The following is a 21,985-nucleotide window of genomic DNA, read 5'->3' as shown; positions in this document are numbered from 1 at the left end:
TCATACTTTAGTTTTATTTTCAACAGTTACGGCTTGTTAGAAATAGATTTCTGCCCACTTTGAATCAGACACAGAGATAAAGTAGAGCGTATAATTACATTTATTTGAATGAAAGAATTATACCATTTATTTGAATTAATTATGGAAAGAGAGAGAGAGATGAGATATGCGTGTGTGAATTACCTGCGTCTGTTCAGCGTCTCTATCTATTATCAACGAAGCTGTAAGTTTAATATCTTCAAAACCAGCGACGTTACCCCCGCGTTGCTGAGAAAAAAAATAGCGTTGAAAAGTTTCTGTGCTCCTGAATGTTTGTGTGTGCGCAGCGTGATCTCTGCTCTCGGTGTGCGAGTGACGTATGTGTGCGCAAGCTTAAATAAAAACAGTGCATTAGTATAGAACGGTGATTAAACTAACTTGGAACTTTATTGCACACCTTCCAGCCAATCAGAATCAAGTATTCAGAAAGACCATGGTATAATTAGAACAGGATTTGATTTAAATAAAAATGTAAAGTTATGAAACTTTGTTCTTAGCCAAATCGATTTGCTTTGGAAAAAGTAATAAATTAATAAAAACTAAAGACTGTCCATTTTTGATATACCTTAAACAAATTATATCTCTTGTTTAACTATCATCATAAAAGCCAGCGACAAATTCCCGAAGGACTGGCCGGAAAAAAGCTGTTCTCGGCGGGTACATGAGCTCTGAACGGCCGCTGACGGCCCGGAGCTCACATCTCCGAAAATGTCTAAACAAATTGTCAAATCGGTGATATGTTTATATATAAATCACATATTTGAGGTCTAAACAATTACATTCTCGCCTAAACAAAACTCACGAAAAGGTATGTGGGTTTGCTTGACCTCTGAAAGACCTCTCAGCCAAACAGATTTGAGGACCAGAAATAACTGTTATAAAAAAATATTATAAAAAAAAAAAATCATTTTGACTTTAAGCAATGTATTAAACAATTCCAAATTATACGTGTGTGTGTGTGTGTGTGTGTGTGTGTGTGTGTGTGTGTGTGTGTGTGTGTGTGTGTGTGTGTGTGTGTGTGTGTGTGTGTGTGTGTGTGTGTGTTAAATTGTATGATACATTTTGAAATTAATACCTTGCTTAAAGCCAAAATAATAATATTAATAATTATTATTATTATTAATATTATTATTGATGAGAAATGCAAACAGAAACCCATGAAGTTTATCATGAAAAATGTAAAATCATTAAATAATTATAATGCCATTTATATACTTGTATATACAGTAATGTGTGTATATATAATCATGTTTAATAAGGAAGTCAATAGGAATTTTTGGATTGGTGAGAAATGCAAACTATAAACAGGAACCTGTGTGAACTGGTCCTAGCTGGACAGGCATATAGCAGCAAGATGTTTACTTGTTAGGGTTCACTGATATAGGCGGACAACTAGCATATTTCTATTGAACAGCAGTGGCAGTTGATTACGAATCCTTAGTAAATTGTGTCTAGTCCTTTGTCACTATTTCATCTCTTTTTTCCAATTGTCCTTCACCCTCACATTGTGGCTCATAGCAGACTATGCACAGGAGTCAGAAAAATCAATGGAGATGTATTGATCACCCATCATTTGAGGCTAGAACATCAATCACACGCACCGTGCTGTTTGGTTTCACAAAAATGCCGTGGTCAGAGGAAAATTTCAAGTGACAGAAAACATTTGGGTGAACGGCATTTCTCTAAAATACTGAAACACAACACAGTGTGTGAATCAGATTTGTTCATTGTTATTAGTCGTACTAGTCATCTGAAAATTAACATAGATGTAAATGTCACCCTTTATTCCTTTTCAAGTATCATTCATGGATCAATGCCACTGAGCCACAGTATAATGTATTGAAACTACAGCCCCTTTGATAAGTATAGAATATATTTATAGCACGCACCATTTGTTCCTCAACCACTGTGTCTCCTGTAGTCCAGTGACATCTCGTGCGTATAGATGGACGGTCTCCAAACTATTGTTTCTTTTCATCTTTTTCACTTGGTCCTGTTTGAAAGACAAAGCAGACACAGTTTTAGAGGCTTAATTACTGTTATGGAGGGAACTTTAACAGCACAGACCCAGGCATGCAAGTCATTCAACACCAACTCAATACAGCTGCTTCATAACTAATAATTGCTGTGACTACATATCCTCACGTAGTGTTATACATTTTAAATCACACTTCATACCGTACACATGGCTCCCCAGGCCAATGTAATAAAAACAAGGACCCGCTGCTGTCACAGCATGGAAAAGTGCTAAGGAATTTTACGGTTTCTTATACCCTGTAAAATATTTGCTAGTAATGCAGTACGCATACAGCTTAGTGCCAAGTCACATATACTGTATCATGTATTGACTGCTGCCAGTCATAAAAAAAAGTCAATATATACAGGATTTTGTTGACACTGGCTCCAGTACAGCTGACACTGTTGGTGTCCACTCAAGCCTTTTTTACGACACTGAGGTTTCAAGTCACACCTTTACTTGGTTATTATTAGTATAGATTTATTCATTATGATCTGTCTTAATCTGTCCTGGGTACAGCAATTTATGTTTGCCTACATACTGTAAACTTAAGACTACTTACTAGCATTCTTTATTATGCGGAGGCCGCAAGGGTTTTATGTTTTATTATAACAAATATTGTGAAATTTAATGGGAAAAGAATACAGTAAAATACAGCACAACAATTCAAATGGTTGAATGGTTAACTGTAAGTCACGTCATACAGCACAAAAAATGAGATATTTAAAACATGTAGATTTACTGTAAAATATTTTTGAAATAAAAGTATGGATTGCCTTATGTACAGAGAAAGATATTCTATGTTACAAAATATTATATACTGTGTGTGTGTGTGTGTGTGTGTGTGTGTGTATATATATATATATATATATATATATATATATATATATATATATATAATATATATGGTGGTTAATATAGGCTATATTTATTGTCTATAGCTACTCATAAATGTACGGAACATAAACTTGATGGAGAGAGAGTTCCTGCTGAAGTTGATCTGCTGCTGCCCTTGCTGATGTACAGACCAATCCAATTAGGTTTCACCTCTAGGCTGTGATGCAGTTCGTGCTTCAGACGATCCATTCCGTTCACACACACAGACACACACGCGCGCTCAGTGTCACTCTGCAGCTTCACACACAGTGCGCGCGCCCTCAGCTTTTACGCGTCCGACATCTGCAGACATCCCGACTTACCGTATCATGCCATCGATGGAGGTAGCGCTCTTAGCGAGACAAGGGGAGCTCTTTCAGTGACAGAAATGTCCCGGTGTACTGTGAGATCTGAACAAAATGTGGAACACATGTCCGGTCCTAACTGAAGCCTCCGTTGAGAGCTGGGAATCTTAAAGGAAACCCGCAGGCGTCTTTTCTCTCGTTTGCGCACACAGCGGTTTGTATATGCAAACGGTGGTTCACTTCAGGAAGGTAAGAAATATAGTTGCATTGGCAGAAACATTGTTATGGCAAGTCGTGATGCCTGGACGTTACTTGTTTGAGTGGAAGAGCTGAGATGAAGTGAAAGGAGATTTGCTTTTCAGAACAGGTTCATTCTTTCTAAATAGCAAGGCTGCAAAGTTAAAGGCATCGCATGGCAAAGCATAGAACGGTTTTATTAGACACTGATGTCTCTCTTAATGTGACAAACAGTGGAACAGATGGACACACAAGTTGTAAACGTAGATTTGTTGCTGATATGCCTATATTACTTTATTGCCTTGGTATATTAACTTCTAAAATAAAATCTGAAATGGAAAGATTACTGGAGTGAAAGAGTCTGAGTTTGCAGTTTTTGTCTTGTGTGTATGTATGATTTGTAACCTTGTAAACTAAAATATTTCTAAATTATTTAGTTTCATTAGTCAAAAATCCTTTTTAATTTGACAGAATAAACTTGACTAACATTACATTAATGAATGTCATACAGATATCAGAAATAACACCAAATATTGCGCTTTTTTTCTTTGCTTTTTTCTGTTAATATCAGTGAATGCAATTAAATTATTTCAGTTTGTGCAAAAAGTAAAATAAAGAGGTCCAGGAGCAGCTGAATATTAGAAGTGTACAATAAAACAATGGTTTTTGCTTTTATTTTATGTTTTAATATTTGTTTAAGAAAGAAAAACAGAACTGCATGTTCCGCTCACATATCAGCTTACATTAGACTCCTTGAAATGATAGAAGGCCAATGATAAATATTGAATGTGGCAACATGATAATGCTTGTGTTAATTACTAATTCTCCTTAGTTTAAACAAGATGTGCCACGATTCTCTCAGCTTAGGCTTTGGTGAAATACACCAGAGCTTACGTTTCTTCTTTACATACAGGGCACGCTTGGCTGGTGATATGTAAATGGGATCCAATGCTTCCAAATGTACTTTGCAAAACATATACAGTACAATCTAACATATTCCTAATGGATCTCAGAGGAAGGGCTGTTCCTAAACAATTATGAGCTGGAATATTGTGCACTGCATGGAAACATTTAATTTCACACAACGTGCAAGGTGGAAACAACAGGTGTCTGTGCATGATCAGAACATTTACTTCAGATATTCCAGCATCCTTTCTCTTGTGTCTGTCTTCGCAGCCATGGAGGGACTCGTCTAAGGAGGACCCAACATAATTGTCTTTATCCAGTTGTCTTCTGGTTGATTTTCGTCCCTACACCTCTTCCTGGCGAGAGTCGCCTGTCTCCACACGCACAATGGCTGAGAAGACTGGGCTGGGGGTTCCGAAACCTGGAGGCAGATCCGCGACTTCGCTTCCACCTGAACCTATCGAGATCATCCGGACCAAGGCCCGCTCCAGGAGGGTCCGTATCAACGTCGGGGGCCTCAACCACGAGGTCTTATGGCGGACCTTGGACCGGCTTCCCAGAACCAGATTAGGCAAGCTCAGAGACTGTAACACCCACGAGTCACTAATGGAGGTCTGCGACGACTACTGCCTGAATGAGAACGAATTCTTCTTCGACAGACACCCTGGCGCGTTCACGTCCATCTTGAACTTTTACAGAACTGGAAAGCTGCACATGATGGAGGAAATGTGCGCTCTGTCTTTCGGGCAAGAGCTCGATTACTGGGGCATCGATGAGATCTACCTGGAGTCGTGCTGCCAGGCTCGCTACCATCAGAAGAAAGAGCAGATGAACGAGGAGCTGAGGAGAGAGGCAGAGACTCTGAGAGAAAGGGAGGGAGAGGGGGAATTTGATAACACCTGCTGCTCAGACAAGAGGAAGAAACTTTGGGACCTTTTGGAGAAGCCGGGTTCCTCAGTTGCTGCTAAGGTAAGGTGTTGCGGTACACCTTGCGGTACAGTTTGGGCCTCCTGTGGCGTTTGACAGCTCCCAAATAACCATTTTAAGGCAAAAACACAAGCCCGTCTTTCCCTATTAATGATGAAGTGCAGGTCAACTTCAGTGTGTGCTCTGTTTTGTCAGTACATTTGGTTGATTCAGAGTAGCTCTGTTCCAGAACCGAGTGAGGTACAGGTTCCTCACATGTAAGACAGTATTCTAATCAATGAATCTTCATAAATAACTACTTTGGAACAATCTACATTGGCTGTGCACAGGAAATTCAACTAAAGAATTTGATGTTAGCATGTTGCTAAGCTAATAGCACAATACTTTAATAGGCATAAATGCTGCCTTCTGTTTTGTTCTGTTCCAAAACTTAGTGGCTACTTCCGATTTCCGATAAGTGAGGGATTTGGAACACTCTTCATGAGCAGCTCTGTACGGGAGACAGTAGCGGTGTCTCATTTCGAAGGCTGCGTCCTTCGGAGGACGCATTTGTCATTTGCATATGTCAAATGTGTCAGAAAACTAACCATTATAAAGTTGAGCGTTATTCCTTGTGAAGTACATAATTGTAATTTCTTGATGACTTTGTAATGTAATGGTTATTTTATTGAAATGAGGCAGCCTCATTTCGAAACAAAACACAGCTTATTTTGAAGTTAGATTTTTGACGTTAGCATGTTGCTAAGCTAAAGCACATTGAAGGTGCAGTCACATTTACCGCTGTTCAATGATTTTCCGCAGACAAAATCCAGTCATGCAATAGGAATCAACACGATTTGGAATTTCGAGTGAGGGCGAAAGGTTTTTCATGCAGATTTTGCAATGGGTTCAAGTTGGTCATGTGAATTCACTACACTGACCAACAAAAAGCTGTTTGGTTTGACAGCGACTTCTGTGTGAACTGTGCTTCATGCATCACTACACTATTTACAATGGACAATGGACTGCACCTTAATAAGCATTAAACATAATTCACACAAATAGTTGTGCACCAACAGTGTTTCATTAAGTTTCGGAACAGAGCATTTGTGTCTGGATATTACACTGCTCCCCTGGTAACAGACTTTTTAATTGATTATATTAATGCCTACTGGAAAAAAATGCTATGCAAACATATTTGGCAAACTGAGTGTAATGCTAGCTTCAATAGGAAGGATAGAACATATTTTTTTGGCCAGAATACAAAGTGTAACAAGTAAAGCATGATTAGAGTGGATGCAAAAATGTGCTTTTTTTTTATGCTGCAAAGGTTTTTGTCAGTTGGCACCGGTTGGCAGTTAGCTGTTGAATGCAATGTGTGCAAGAGCAGCTCTGCTTGTTGTGTCAGAATGACCATATATCTCGCATTAAAACTTATAAATATATCCTGCATAATTTTGGATGATATTTAGTGCTTGTTGAATTGTTTTGAATGCCATGTTATTGTTCGAATATATCATAAAGGCCATTTCCATTTCCAAATGGTTAATCTCGCACAATGCTACATCTATCCGATTACATCCATTTGATCTTTCATTGTACTTGCTCACAATGCAGAGAGAACGAATGGTTTTATGTCCTGTGTAGCTTCTAATGTGTGCCTGTATCTATGGGCGTACAGTGTGCTCTAAGTCATCCATTGGCTGGGGGGAACGCTGATGAAATTCAATCACTGATCATTTACGAGGAGTATCCAGCAAAGAGCTCAGCGCAGAGAAGGATCATATTTCACGTCTGAGATAGCGTATCATAAAAACATCCCCTTAAAGTATGATAAAAGTACACCGCCATGTGAGACATGATGAAAAAACACAGTTGTTAACATAACCGCTTCGGACGTCCTGCAGTGCGTGTTGTTTTTACCACAAATGCAGTGTCATCCGTTTTGTTGGACATTTCCTCCACCTATATGGGAATAATGGCTGATTCAATTTCAGCCTGCCTCCACCCACTTAATTTATGATACAGGCTCATGATGGAAAGAGCAGGAAGATTGTGGTAATATAGAAGAGGCATTGGCTGTTTCCTGCACTGGGTGTGGATTATAAGAGCTCAGACACTCACTGTGGTCTGGGAAAACTGTGGTACTGCCTTGATTTTACCTCACAGGCAAGTGAGGGAGAGTCATTTGTGTTTGTCAGTGCTCTGTTAAGGCTTTCTAAACAGCATACAAAGGCACAAAGAGAGGAAATTACATGCTTGACGTGAATAGAGTGCGCATGTGTGTTCTCAAATGTACGAACAACAGCTTGCTCATAGATCTTTGCCTTAGAGCTTCATGCAGTTTGAATGAGGGAAGCCTCTTTATATTCACAGGAAATCCCTCATATTTGTGCATGATGAAGAGAAACCAATTTAAAGCTGGAGTGTGTCAAAACATGGACAAATTGTAATTAATTAGTTTTTCTTTTTTTGTCACTTTCTCTTTTCAATGTAGTTTAGTTTTATATTTTAGTTTTATAATATACCATGCATCAAAAACTAAACATTAAAATTATTTTGTGAACATATTTATTTTAGTTATTTTTCCATTCATGAAAATGAACTTTATTTAATTTTTTTCCCAGTTATGCTTTGTTATTATTTTTTATGCATAGTTTTAATTTGTATTTCAGTTACTTGAACATTTTTAAAGACAGACCTGCTGTGAGCTACGAGGTTGTTAATCGATAGTATATGCTTTTGTAGAAGAAGCCATCAGCTCCCACATTATTTAAAAAAATATAAATATATATATTTTCTGCAAAGAAATCTGTTGCAATCAGAGAATTACAACAAACATGCCAAAAGCATTGCAAATTACATAATAGAGCAGTCTCAAGAGTCAAACTATGTGTATAGATATGCACCATAGTGAAAAATTAATTTACCAAATTGTATTTGAAATACATTCATTTTATGCTAAGTATACTACAAATACATTTACATATTTATGTACTTAATATAAATAACTTGCATTTGTACGTTTGCTATACTAAACAGATATACTTAAAGTCTGCTAAATTGGAACTACTAATTTTATAGTGAATCTATTTTTGGTTTCCGGAAATATTGCTGAGGTATAATTAAAGATATACTTAAGTATATTTTCTAAAGTGGAACTATTGCAAGAATACTTTAGATTCACTTTAAATATCTTGCATTTAAAGATTGATATTATACAGAGATCACACTATCCTTCCTAATAGTGATTTTAAAACACATTTTAGGCTTAATATAAAGAAATGTGCATTGTGCAAAAAAAAAAAAAAATTCTCCAAATAAAGTTTAATTCTAATATTTACTATAAAAGTCTCAAGTGATATGTCATGTTAATGGATTTGTATGAAATAAATGTATTTTAAATAGCCTACATTTTGGTATATATGTATTTTTTTTTTCACAAGGGCTTATTGTGCACTACTGTTTTTATATACATAAACAACGTCTTTAGATCAATAGTTTTATATTTGTTCCTTCATTTTTAATTCAGTTGGGGATTGTAGTTCTTCCCTTCACTGATGCACACGTCATGTTCCTCCTTTGTCTTTTTGTCTGATTTTCAAAATGTGTAATGTGATTAACCTCGTAGCTGGTTGCTTTGATTCATGGTTTATGTTATAACTCTTTAATGAAGACTTTTTTAAATTCCTGTGTGAAAAATGAATGGAAAAATATTGGCCGCTGAAAAAGTGGTTTCCAGAAACAAAAGTTTCCAGAACATTTCCCTGCCTACCAATGGTTAGACAAACAGACAGTCCCACCTCCAAACTAGTTGAACTAATGTTGGTCACGCCCCTTGTCTGGAGTCGGTTGGACAGATAGCCCCACCCAAGACTCAGCAAAACAGATTTTTTACTCTCTTAGAGAGGTAACTCTCTTATTTTGGGCTTGTTTTGTCAGACCAAATTACTTATTTTTCTTTCTAGAGAGAATTGATTGACAGTTCAACAAAGTATTTGTTGAAATATAAAGTATTTATAAAGTATCCCTAATATGACGTATATCAAGTGAAATGGCTTCTGGAATGAGAAATAAAAATCATCCTCAGGAATAGGCCTTTATTGCATCACAATAGAACACCGGAAGTAGCCGCGAAAAATTGCTGAAGCAGTGTACTGCGTCTTCTGGTTATTACGTTCACCATGGCTGCCTGTTAATTATCACTGGACTCTCTCGCATCTCCCAAAAATGTTTTTTTTTTTTCGTTTTCTTGAAATCATTTGAATGGTTTAGTTAAATTGTTATAATCAATTATTTAAAATGTAATGATTTAAGCAAAACTTTCTTCAAAGGTTAAACCAAACTTTAATTTTGACGGGTTGCCATGTAGACCTTTGAGTCTCTCTGTGTTTTATGATATGACGATAGTTTTTCACAAATTAAGCTAAAATGCTGCTAAAGTGACTCTCAGAGCGGCTGTGTTGATGAAGTGCATTAATGTCCTCATAATATAGGCTGAAAACATCGCGAGCGTCATGCGTGCCTCAGTGTGTGTGTGGTAAATGAAACAGCGCATCTGTGCCATTCATTCACAGAGACACGCAGAACATGCATGATTCCTATTTAAATAGTCTTTATGCGCTTTAATATTGACAGACACTGGACTATATCGCAATTTTATTTAAGTTTACTGACCTACTTTTCATCTAAAGGTAACTAAGTAACCACCGGAAGTGCGAGTACACTGCTTGGCGAATTCGAACGTTCCGAAACCAGGAAATGAGATAAAGGCCTATTGATTGGATCGTAGAAATTTGGGCGTGGCAAACTAAATGGCCTCCGATCTGAATGCCAGTTTGCTACATTCTGTGGAGGATATAGTCAAACCCTCTGCTGAGACATTCGTCATGAAGAGAACAGATGTCGTTTTGAGGGGGAGGGGATGTTAGCGTTTTTTGATTAAAGATTAGGGCATGTGAATTAAAAAAGTAACGATGTGCATGGATAAATCATTTATAATAAAATGCAAGATTCTGTAAAAAAATACGATTTGTGAATTTTGATTTCATAGTGACTTTAATTAAGCTACAGAACATTTACAGAGAGAGAGAGAGAGAGAGAGAGAGAGAGAGCAGGAAAAAAATAAATAAAAATGCTCTATTAGGAAATGATCCGTTCTTTCCCTGGTCAGTAAAGGACCATTACATGCACGAATCCCTCTCCCACCACTGCGACACTGCTCGCACACATGCAGAGATCTTATTACATCTCCTCAGAGGAATCTCCACTAATGTATCCAAACATTACAACACCGAGCAATCATTTACCCACACTTCCTTTGCAGTGAACAGGTTAAAAATAGAAAGGAGATGATTGACACATTGTTTAGGGGGTTCGATCAAAGGTAGAGTTGCATGGGTCCAGTACAGCATGTATTTTGAGAAACTGATAGACTAGAGAGAGAGAGAAAGAGAGAGAAACTGGTAATCTAAGTGAAACCACAGCATGCGTCTTCTTCTGAATCAGTTCTCTTCAAACATTCACCATGAATAATAAATGTGTTGGTCAGTTCACACTCATGCACAGATTCACATTCACACAAACATACAGCGGTCCTGGCTTACAGCAGTAACATTTGCAGAGGAGAGAGAATCATTTGGGAGAGTTGCACCTTGACGCTATACACCTATAAATAGGCAGCTGGCGAATGCAACAGTAGCCTTAGGTGAGGGTACAACGTTTTCACTCGCCAGGGGGATTGCACCAAAGGACGGGAGATGTAGGAAGTCCTTCACAGGACAAACTGAGAAGGACTGATAAAAACAAAACAAGATGCATTATCTTCATAATGAATTTCTCATTCAAAGATTAAATATAGAATTTAGATGATGCAAGTCTACATCAATAAATCAAGGTGGAGATGACAGAAATGCAATCTCATGTACTGTAGTGGAGTGTTTGTGTGGCTTTATATAGGGTCATGCATCATACATTAAACCATATGTTTGTCCACATCTGCAAAAAAAATTCCTCCAGGAACTAAACCATGTTGGGTAACATTGGGTACGAGCATATGTCCTCCATTTTATTATAATCAGAGTTGTAAATAAACAAAGTAACTGTAAATACAACATTCTAAGTAATGGTCGGCCACGTTAGCAGATGCATTGCTTCTGGTGATCTTAGTGAATGTTTCAATGAATAATTTAATTTGACATATAATTGTCTTTTGAGGCATTTCCTGCAAATCTTATTTTCAGTGCCATTTTCCTATGAGATTTCATTACTATTCGTAGTAAAAAAATTAAATAAATAAAAGATAGAAAATGATATATACCTTATGCTAAAACATTCTAAACTTCTAAAGAGTTAAATTAATTTTAATGCATCAACTGTATAGTATTAAAGTAATTAATTTCATGTATTACAGTTACATTTAGATTAAATAAATGAATTCCATAAAATCTTGTATGATAGGGAGAAATTACAATTCTGGCCCAAACCCTTAAACTGATAATTATGTTTATGACTGATATTATTATGTTATTAAAATTCTATAATTCTATATTATATTTTTGACTAAATAAATAAAAAAAATTACAAAACTGAAATCTAAAATCAATGTTTTTGAATGCTATAAGTGAATTTAGGCATCACAATATTATTATATACAGTATGAAAATGGATATTTATTTTTGAGAAATGCTAAAGATTACATTTAACATTGTTATTATTAATGTTTAACTTTATGTGTGCATTAGAACACACCTGATTCAACTCATCAGCTCATTATCACATGTGATAATGAGCTGATGAATTGAATCAGGTGTGTTTGATTAGGGAGACAAAGAAAACGTGCAGTGTTGGGGGTCCTTCAGGAGCAGGGTTGAAGAACACTGCATTAGATGATGGCAAGAATAATCAAAATGTAAAAATAGAGGAAATGAGCTTGTAAATTAAATATACCATACAATATCGGCCAATACCTTTTCATGTCCTTCTCTACTGTCACAGACGGCTGCAATAACAATGAGAAAACCTGGATCTAGTCGCAGCAGTAGTGATGCTTTTAACAAAGAACTCAACAAAATACTCTTGACTTGAACAGAACATGAAGAGAACAGACAACTAACTGAAAGAAACAGAGCGTAAATTCACAAACAAACCAATCAACGAAATTAATAACAGGTGCACATGATAATCAAATCAATGAGAAACCATGGAAACAAATACAAACCAAGGAAACAGAACATGTGACAAAACCAAATAAGAACTCATATATTCCTTACAAAAATCACCCAATGTATCATGGCTCTTTAATCTATGAGCATAGACAGAGTAAAGATTTGTACATCTAAAAAGTTGTTTTAGAAGCTGTCCATATTGGTATTGTACGTATTAATGTCTATCTAAAACTGAAAAAATGGGCTAGAACTACACGTTCATGTACTTCACCACTTGATAATATGAATAATAATGAAATCGCATTCCACAATTAGCCTAAAACTGCCTTTATTATTCAAAATAAATAGAAATGCAAAGTGAGGCCTTGAAGCTCACAAAAGTTTTGGTTGGTTCATAATATGTGATTTATTTATAGTCGCATATGTCTCACATACTCCGCAGTGCCAGTGTATCTTTGTTATTGCAGAGTAACAGCTGTGCCCTGTAGGTTTAAGTGACTGTCGCAGAATTGTAGAGCTCACTCAAACTTAAGTTAATAACCTTACTGAGGATTCATGCTAGAAGTGTCGTTTTTACATATGCACCTAATGCACTTCTCGCCTTGTATTTATGCCCACGTTTCAAACAGAATTATGGGGCTAAAATATGCCACAAATCTCCACCACACTGGAGCTGGCACTCGCAGCCTGGTTTAAATGAACTGGTTTGATTTAAAAGAGGGGTACATGCCCGCTTAATGCCAGGTCTTCGAAGCAACAGTATATTTGCCACCACCTCAAATGTAGAGGAAGTCTCATCATGATAGAGTGGGAATGGATTTAGATTTGGTGGGTCTACTTCAGGATTATTATAGATTTGAAATTTAAAGTCAAGGTTGTATTGTCAAAGTTGATGTTGTGGCTTTATATATTGTGTCATCATATTATTGTATGTGTTATTATATTATTAACATTTTATTAAAATAAAGCTCAAATGGAAGTACAAAGTTTCTGACCAGCGAATTTTCGGATATCCGTGTTTTGTCTGTCATTAGAACGGACAGAACAATCTGAGGCAGTAAGAGCATCGCATTACATTTTCATCAACTTACAGGTTATAAAGTTTATTGTAGCTGTGTGTCTTTTCTTCTTCTGTCATTCGGCCAAGATCTCTTGTTATAAAAGATGAAGTGAAACACCCAGGCTATTTAAGACTGTATTGGCTATGACTCGATGACAAATGTTAGACTAAGACACTCTTCTCTGCTCCTCAAATACATAAAACATTAGCCTTTATATATAGTGGTTCTAGACGGGTAAAGAAAACACTGTACTTATTTAATGAACCAGTTCTTATTTACCCTTGCATTGCAAACAAGCAGTTGCAAAGTTTAGTCACAAGCTCTTTTTAATACTTTTCATTGGTTATATTTTTTGCAAAACCCACAGAAAGAAGTAAAGGGTTACCGATAGGAATGATTTAGGGAAAAAAAATGGAAAAAAAATGGAGATACTAAATATGAAGATACAAGGTTTCCGCCCAACAGCGATGATATTTAGTTTTTTGTTTTAGTACAGTATTTTTGTGCTGCCAAAGTTAGAATGTTAAATGATAATTTAAATAGCAACATACATTTCTCAGGGCTTTCTAGTGATCCCGCTAGCTAGCCTGGCTAACGTCAGACCTCTTTCTCATTTAGACGTGGTCTGGGAACCACATGTACATTTTCTCGTATTTGAGGCGTGGTTTACGAATGCCCAGAGCCGTTTATTGGGCGCTACGAATGTCTATCAAATGCGCCTGTACGTAGCTCATAGCCAATCGTTTCAATCATACCAGATGACCTACTGTATGTAGAGCGACTGAAATTTGACGAGGAAGAAGACGATGGCTGAAGAAGACTAAACTACTTAGAACACAGTTTCTAAGGCTGCATCGAAAGGTAACTTCGCGTCTGCTGCCATGTTGGATCCATAGATATAAACAAACTGCTTCGGTGTGTCGCATATACGTCGTCATCGTCTTGCTGCTCCCTCCCCGTTCTCTTTTATTTTATTTTATTTGGTTTTGGAGTCATGAAAATGTAGTATAATTCACTTCTTATTTTAGTAAGTGTTTTCATGATCAATCTAACACCAGTCTGCAGTGTGAATAGGCAACTGTGGTCTGTCCCCAAGAAAGTCTCAGAATTTGACATGGTTCTTCAGTATTATTGGTGAAAAGAAGCAGTTGGTGGATCTAGCGTTTATTACTCACTTTTCATCCGTGCGAATTGCGTTTTGTTCTAAAAAAAAACTTGTTCAGTACATGGATCTTTTCTGATGCTTCTTCCTGCTTTTGTGGAAGCTTTAATTGTTTAAAGCTTTAATAGAAGTTGTGTTTTGCCAAAATCATTAATTTTATCAAGAGAGAATACTTCATGTATCATTTACCACTTTGCTTGTTTGCTCTGTGGCTGTTTCATCCCACCAAATGTTCAAAGAGCATTATAATGACACCCAACTTGCTTTCAACGGCATGCAGCCCTTAAATTAGAGGACCCCTCGGATCTAGCTGTCATTTACAGAGCAAAGGCACCCTCTTCTAAACTGTGCTAGTGTAGTTACATAATACTTTCCAGAGAGATCTAATCAGCATAGGCTAACATTTAGGTACCACGTCCTAAATCCTCTTTATGCATTCATAATCAGATAAGAACTCTTTGGATTATGGGTAACAACGGTTCCTCCGGCTTTGTATTGGTTGCAGAGAATCATGATTGAAAGGGAAGTTTCCAGACTTTGCCCTTTGCTTAAAATGTGATCAAAAAAAGCCTTGATTTCATAGTGCTCTTTGTATTGCTTTTGAATGCTTGAACATTTACATTAACATTCAACTTATTGATATACAGTAATCCAATTTATGTGGTGCTCACATATCCATTTAATTCGATTATAGTCACACAACCTTTATTTTGTCATTATTTACTCATGTTATTTGAAACCCGAATGACTTTCTTCTTTCTGTGGAACTCAAAAGAAGATGTTTAGCAGAATGTTCAAGCTGCCCTTTTTTTCCCCTCTTTTTTTTTTTTATACAATAGAAGTGAATGGTGACCATGTATTTTAGTGAGCAACTTTGGTCTGTTCTTCGCACAAAGCTGTCATATATTTTCAGAAGGCTTGAAATATAGTGCACAAGTTGCACTATTATGATGCTTTTATGCTTTTTTGTTTTTTTGTTTTGGAGCTTCACTTTTATTGTATGAAAAAGAGCTGCGGCATAAATATTCTTCAAAACTCTATTTTTAATTCTAGTTTTGTGTTCAATAGAAGGAAGAATGTCATACAGTCTCTTACAGTGACTTTATTATACAGTAATATTTCGGTTAACTGTCCCTTTAAATGCTGAAGCAAAATCACAGATCTTTTTGAATAAATTTATGGATAATCCACTTGCTTCCAAAAAAACTGAATGGCAGACTGTACAGCCATGTGGCCATTTTTCATTTTGTAAAATAAACCCAGCACAGAAAAATAGGAGAACAAATGATGGAAATGGCAGAATAATTATGAAATGGTCCCGAGATAACGCTAACCACAACAAAGAGCATGAACACCAGAGACAAACAAATCAGTGTAAATGACATGGGGATATGATTCAGGAGGCTCAGATTATCTCAGGAGCTTAAGGCATCTGAAGTGATCCCATTTGGCCCTGGACATGTATTTAAGGACACAGCAGTGAATAAGGAGCGCAAATATATTTTTTACCTGAAGAGCAGGAGTTACTAAACTAGAGAAAGAGAGGAAATGTCACTGGGTAAGAGAAGCTAGCACTTGCCTCTTCCTGTTGACTTCATTCATTGATCTGCACCAATGAAATCCTTGGCATTTCTGATTTGCAGTTTTAATTATTTCACACATAACCCAGAAATCAATGGCCCCAGTAATTACAAAAGCATGGAAGTGTAAAAAATCAGAAACAAGACTTTTCACACCAAGCTCAAGACAAATATGCTTCACGCTTAGTGCTTTGTTTTAATGGCCCGGCAAGAGAGCTTGCTGGCGGGAGACATCAGAAATGTTAGCCAGGGGTCATAACATCCCCATGAGATGCTATGGCATTGCATAGCATGCCTTAATTTTATGTGCTGCTGTGGCTGAAGATAACACAGAGACAAGAATGCGTTGAAAACAACATTTACGTCTAATGTTGATGAAAGACGGTAATTTGATGATTCGGATGCCAAAAATAACTGCGAAGAGATTATTTATTAAGCAGTATGTGTAGAGCTCACATCTGTAAAAACATAAATCAAAGTCATGTTCAAGAGGGAGGAAAACTTTTAATTAATGGAAAAGTTGACAAAAAAAGACTGCTATTGCGTTTTGAAGTATTTGAGACACAGAATGAAGATGTCTGGCTCTTCTAAATGAGGTGATGGTCTAGTAGCTCTATCGAAGACCTGAAGAGACCTGGTTTCTGAATTCACAGAATCCCTCAGTGGAGAATTTTGATCTTGGGTAAGAGTTGTGGCATGAAAAACAAAAACAAAAAAAACTATAGTGCTGTAAAAGTGCTTAAAAAAAAAAAAAAAAAGGTTTGACAGCATCTTTGAAAAACGTTTGTTGAAAGCGGTTGTTGTGAAAGAATACTTTGACCTGACATACTCTACAACTCTCAACATCTTCATCCTTAAGAGACACACAGGTTAAGTTCACGGCAGAATACACTGGTCAGTCTTGTTTAAGAGTGGCAAATGTGGTTATGTTTATGCATATTTTGGTTCCAAACAGAGATATACATTAAGTTAAGGTTCCAGACAGACAGATTGTCAGTCTGTAAATCAGGCCCTGTTTACACCTGGTATTTAGATGCGTTTTGGTCGATCGGATCACAAGTGGACGACGTTAAATACAGGTGGAAACGGGAATTGGGCAACTCGTAAAATACTTACAATTGAGGAAAAAATCATACGAATTCGTATGAGTAAGGTTGTAAGAATTTGTGCGAATTAGCCTACTCGTAAAATACGTACGAATTGCGGTGAGATCGGGTTGGACAATTCAAGAGTCCCACCTGTTAAGGCCAATTCCCACTGCACCAACAGACACCGAACAACATTTGTTGTATCAGTGTGTTACACCTGTCGGCATCTGTTGGCATTGGTCAGTGCTTGTTTTTGCCGACTGAACATGTTCAGTCGCTGTTTGACGGGTCGTGGAATGTCTGAGAAGTGATGTCCTGTGATTGTCTGCATTGTACAGCATCTGTCAGTACAGTGTGAATTGGCTTTTAGTAAAAAAAAACGGTTGTCAATACCAAACATTAAGTGTATGAACATTATCAAAACACATAGAATGAGATCCTGTCAGACAAACTTTTGTCCTTTTTTCTTTTGTACGATCTAACACATCACAACCAAATGTCAGTCTGTAACTCCGCCCTTGAGCTGTATCTTTCTCGAGGTGTGGGAAGATGTGAAATCCTGTATGTCCTGTTATCTTTCAGGGAAAGGAAGACACTCTGGCATTGGCACCTAATGCAACACTTCTATATTTGGCTGGTAGTCAATCATGTTTGCGATGCTGTATGTGTTCCTCCAGGTGTCCCTGCCATGATGGGCCACCTGCTGCTGGTCATTGTCAGGGGGCAGAAGGTATGTCGTGACTACATCCTTCACAAACACTCACATTGGGAGTGGTGCAGATGATTGATGAACTAATTGACTCGGTAAAAAAATCACTTTAGATGTCAGCAACTGCCCCTCTGGTTGTTTCTGTCCTTACTGGCAGAAGAAAATAGTCGAAACAGCTGAAACGGAAGTGAGAGGGTAGGAAAAGTAGGAATAATAATTAACTACATTTGTTCACCCCTCTCTGTGAAGAAAGCCCAGTGTTTGCAGTGTTGCCATGGAGATCTGGAAGGGTTTGGTGTACGGGTGTGAGTCTGACTGCTATCTTAAACTAATGACTGAGCACAATCCCACTTAGCTTGCATGCATTTAGACCAATAATGTGCGTAAAACAAAAAGGAAGAGGGGGAATTTGACTGCAATTAGACTTTCATCATTATACCTTATTTGTTTAAACGCACAGTATGGAATTTTTCGCCACTAACCTATTTACAATAACAAAGGCGTAGTTTGATGACGCAACATCTGCTAAGAATTATGGATCTTGTCGTCAACGTCAAGCCGACCGATCTAATCTATGGATCTAATAATGTTTATGGATGACTGAATACATAGATGCTTTTATCATGACTGTGATATGAAGCAGTTCGGGATTGCTAAGAGACAGCTATCAGCTCCACACGCGACGCGATATGGACATTTCATTCTACTGAACTAACGTTACACGTGAGTGCAGAATTACTACTCACAGTCACAGGTCAGTTTATTAGACAAATTAAACTTGTGAGGTAACGCAGCGTTGTTTCACTTGGTCTAACATTACACTATCACACTAAACTGCATTTGAATGTGTTGAAATGTATGTGTTAGTTTGTCTGTATGAGACTAGCTGTAAGCTAACAGTTAGATCAACATTAGAATAACATACAGATCGTATTCTAACATTTCATCATGTTGAGCTATATAACATTGATTAGTTTTATGTAAATGTGCTCACCTGTTTAATAAAGTACATGTAGAAGCGGTCGAAGTCTCGGACGTGGAGCTCTCGTTTATATACTGTCTATGGGAGCTCTAGGCATCTCGAAAACACCGCGCTGATATTGATTCTCGTTTTAGTTCTCCTTTTGTATCCAAAGTCTGCTTGCCATGGTCCATAATGTTTGAACGAAACAACAACAGCGTGCAAATAGACATTGCGAACTACCGTCAGTCGCTTTGGTTACTATCAGAGGGCTCTGGTTCATAGCTCTGGTTGCTATGGCAGTACGAGCGGAAACCAGGGACAACGCGGATATGACGCCATTGACGGCGACAAAACGGAAATAAAGAAACGGGACATTTCTCGAATTAAATTATAAATTTCTCCTGGTTTGAAAGTTGTTGGAAACAGTCGGGATAATGTAAGTACACAACAAAAAAAATATATATAACATAGATATAGTGATTTTTGCAATTTTTAAAGCAAAAAAGTTACATATTGTGGCTTTAAGCAAGGGAGTTTCTTTGTTATTGTTAATAGTGCTAGTTTCATTTTTATGCTGGCATAAGCCTCGATTACTGAGCCAACAAAACAGTACTTGAACAGTTTCTGCAGCCTGCTTGTAAAAAAATATATAAAAAGAGGATTTTAGAAAGCTTAGGTGTGGATGCAAGGAGATTTTGATATGCAGTACATTTAGGTATTTTTAAACCACAGATTTGATCTGAAATGAGGGAAATGTGTATACTGCAAAAATGTTACCTTTACATAAAAAACAGGCAGCTTTGATGGTCTTTGTCTTGAATTGTCTAAAATTGTATTGTCTTGTTACACATATGAACTGTATAGGGCCAGATTTACTTAACAGGGTCAATTAGTGTGAGAGCACAATTCCCCCCAAAAAGCACCTATTGGTGTGTAAAGTTGCGCGTGATCTACTGAAATGATAGTACACGGACACAGCCATCATCATCATCATCATCATTTCCATAATGACCAATGCAATCTACCAAGAGCAATGCAAATTAGAGTCTGGTTAAAAACATGCTTTTTGGGGGGCGGTAAATACATCAAGTGGCACAAGCCACTGTGGGCCAATGCCAATTATGTCTCCACACAGTTTATTTAGTGTGTGCTTGTAGACAGCGCTGTTACTCTCCTGGGCCTTCACTCCTGCTGTGCCCTCAAAGACCTATGCCCTGATCCGGTCCATGATGCGTTTGGCTCTTAATGAGCTTAAAGTCTAGGGTCATGGTTTTGGACCATGGAGTCATTCCCAGTGGCCTATCGTGGTCAGAATACCATAACCCCTGTTTAACCAACCTTATAATGCATTTCCAGTGCCTTGAGGGGTCATTGCAAATGTCAAGTAAATAGCACGAGGAAGCAGTATCTTTGTGCTGGAGACGTTTGATGAGCAAAGGCAAATGACTGCTCTTTCTCTGTCCTTCCTGTATGTCTTGGTAAGTTTCCTCCCACACGCTCGGAGCTGCAGGTGCTATTTTTCCACACATGATTTGGCACAGTAGTAGGCTATTTGTCTAAATTCAGTGACTGCTGGAATATTGCCTTCCTTATTTGTTTGACATTGTGATAAAGCATGGCTGGATCAGCTAAGAGAATAAGGCTCAAATAGACCCCCAGACCACTCAATGGCAAAAAGGCTATTGCTTTGACAAGAATTACAGTCATGTAGATAATGAAACTCTCAAAAGCTGTCTCATATTATCGTCTGTGCAGTGAATTAAACTGGTGAATGCCAAAGGATTTTATGTAATGTTTCCCTATTTGATACTGTAAAACATCTTAATTCAAGTTTTGGTTTTTTCTCTATGACATTTTTACCAAGGATTTTCCAAGAACAACAGTTCAAATCTTTGTCCGAGATTAATTCTGAGTTTTGATTTCCACATATTTATGTACCTCATTTGATTTCCACATATTGATGTATTGTCAATGTCCAGTGGGATAATACAGATTATAGAAGGCTTTAATAATGCGGAAGTCAAAAACAATCTCTCATAGTCTTTGACTGTCATTATTTCAGTATTTGTTTATTCACATTTACATGAGTCAGTTTCAAATGGCATTTTCTTTCAATCTGGGCTGCAAACCAGCATGAACAGTTGGCATGTTCTGAAAATGACCTTGATATACACTTTCTCCTTGTCACTCAGACAGATATTAGTTGCTAAGATAAGTTGCTAAGATAATTTCACATTTACAATACACTAATATGTTATGTTAAAGAAGAAAGGTCATTTTCATTTATTCGTATTGTGTAATATATATATATAAGGACTAAGTGGGGAATAAATACTATTATTAATGCTGGATTTCAATCATATATAACTGTTCAAACTTTCTGGGTTAGTAAGATTTTAAAAAAGAAAGAAATTAATACTTTTATTCAGCTAGGACACATTCAATTGATCAAAGGTGACAGTAAAGACATTTATAATATAATAAAAGCTTTCTATTTCAAATAAATGTTTTTGACCTTTCTGTTAAATTCTAGAAAATAAGTAGCATGGTTTCTACAAAAATAGTAAGCAGTGTAAATATGAACTGTTTTTAACATTGATAATAATGAAACGTTTCTTCAACAAATTGGAATGATTTCTGAAGGATTATGTGACACTGAAGACTGAAGTTTAAATTGTAATAATATTTCACAATATTACTGTTTTGTTGTTGTTGTTTATTACTGTATTAGATGGATACTTCTTTAATAAAAGCATTTACTGAATCATAGTGTATGAGTGGAGATATTGGGGTTGAGATTGAGCTGGTTTTTGTGGGTAGAGACCCCGTCACTACTCACTAATCCTCTTTTGCGGTATTACCAAGTCTTAGTGCAAATAATTCTGCTGTACTTTGGGGTCAATGTCCCACATTGTTTATCCTGGTCTGGTCTGTCACTCTGTCTTTCACAGAGATCATGAGTTGATGGT

The 21,985-nt window shown here is 37.0% G+C and overlaps 1 protein-coding gene across 1 annotated transcript in view; it reads left to right on the top strand.

Annotated features, from left to right (window-relative positions):
* Positions 1-3,168: 3,168 nt before the first annotated feature.
* kcnb2b (potassium voltage-gated channel subfamily B member 2b) overlaps positions 3,169-21,985 on the top strand; it is a 104,707-nt gene continuing 85,890 nt past the window's right edge. Inside the window, exons 1-2 of the mRNA XM_082184870.1 lie at positions 3,169-3,486; positions 4,651-5,349. Of these exons, the coding sequence (XP_082040996.1) occupies positions 4,768-5,349 (582 nt within the window). The 5' untranslated portion in view covers positions 3,169-3,486; positions 4,651-4,767. The remainder of the gene's footprint in view (positions 3,487-4,650; positions 5,350-21,985) is intronic.

Source organism: Leuciscus leuciscus (assembly GCF_965113295.1).
Source record: "Leuciscus leuciscus genome assembly, chromosome: 11".
In the NCBI taxonomy this organism is placed as follows: Eukaryota; Metazoa; Chordata; class Actinopteri; order Cypriniformes; family Leuciscidae; genus Leuciscus; species Leuciscus leuciscus.
Note: the sequence above shows the minus strand (reverse complement) of the source record. Positions and strands in the feature narration are given on the sequence as shown.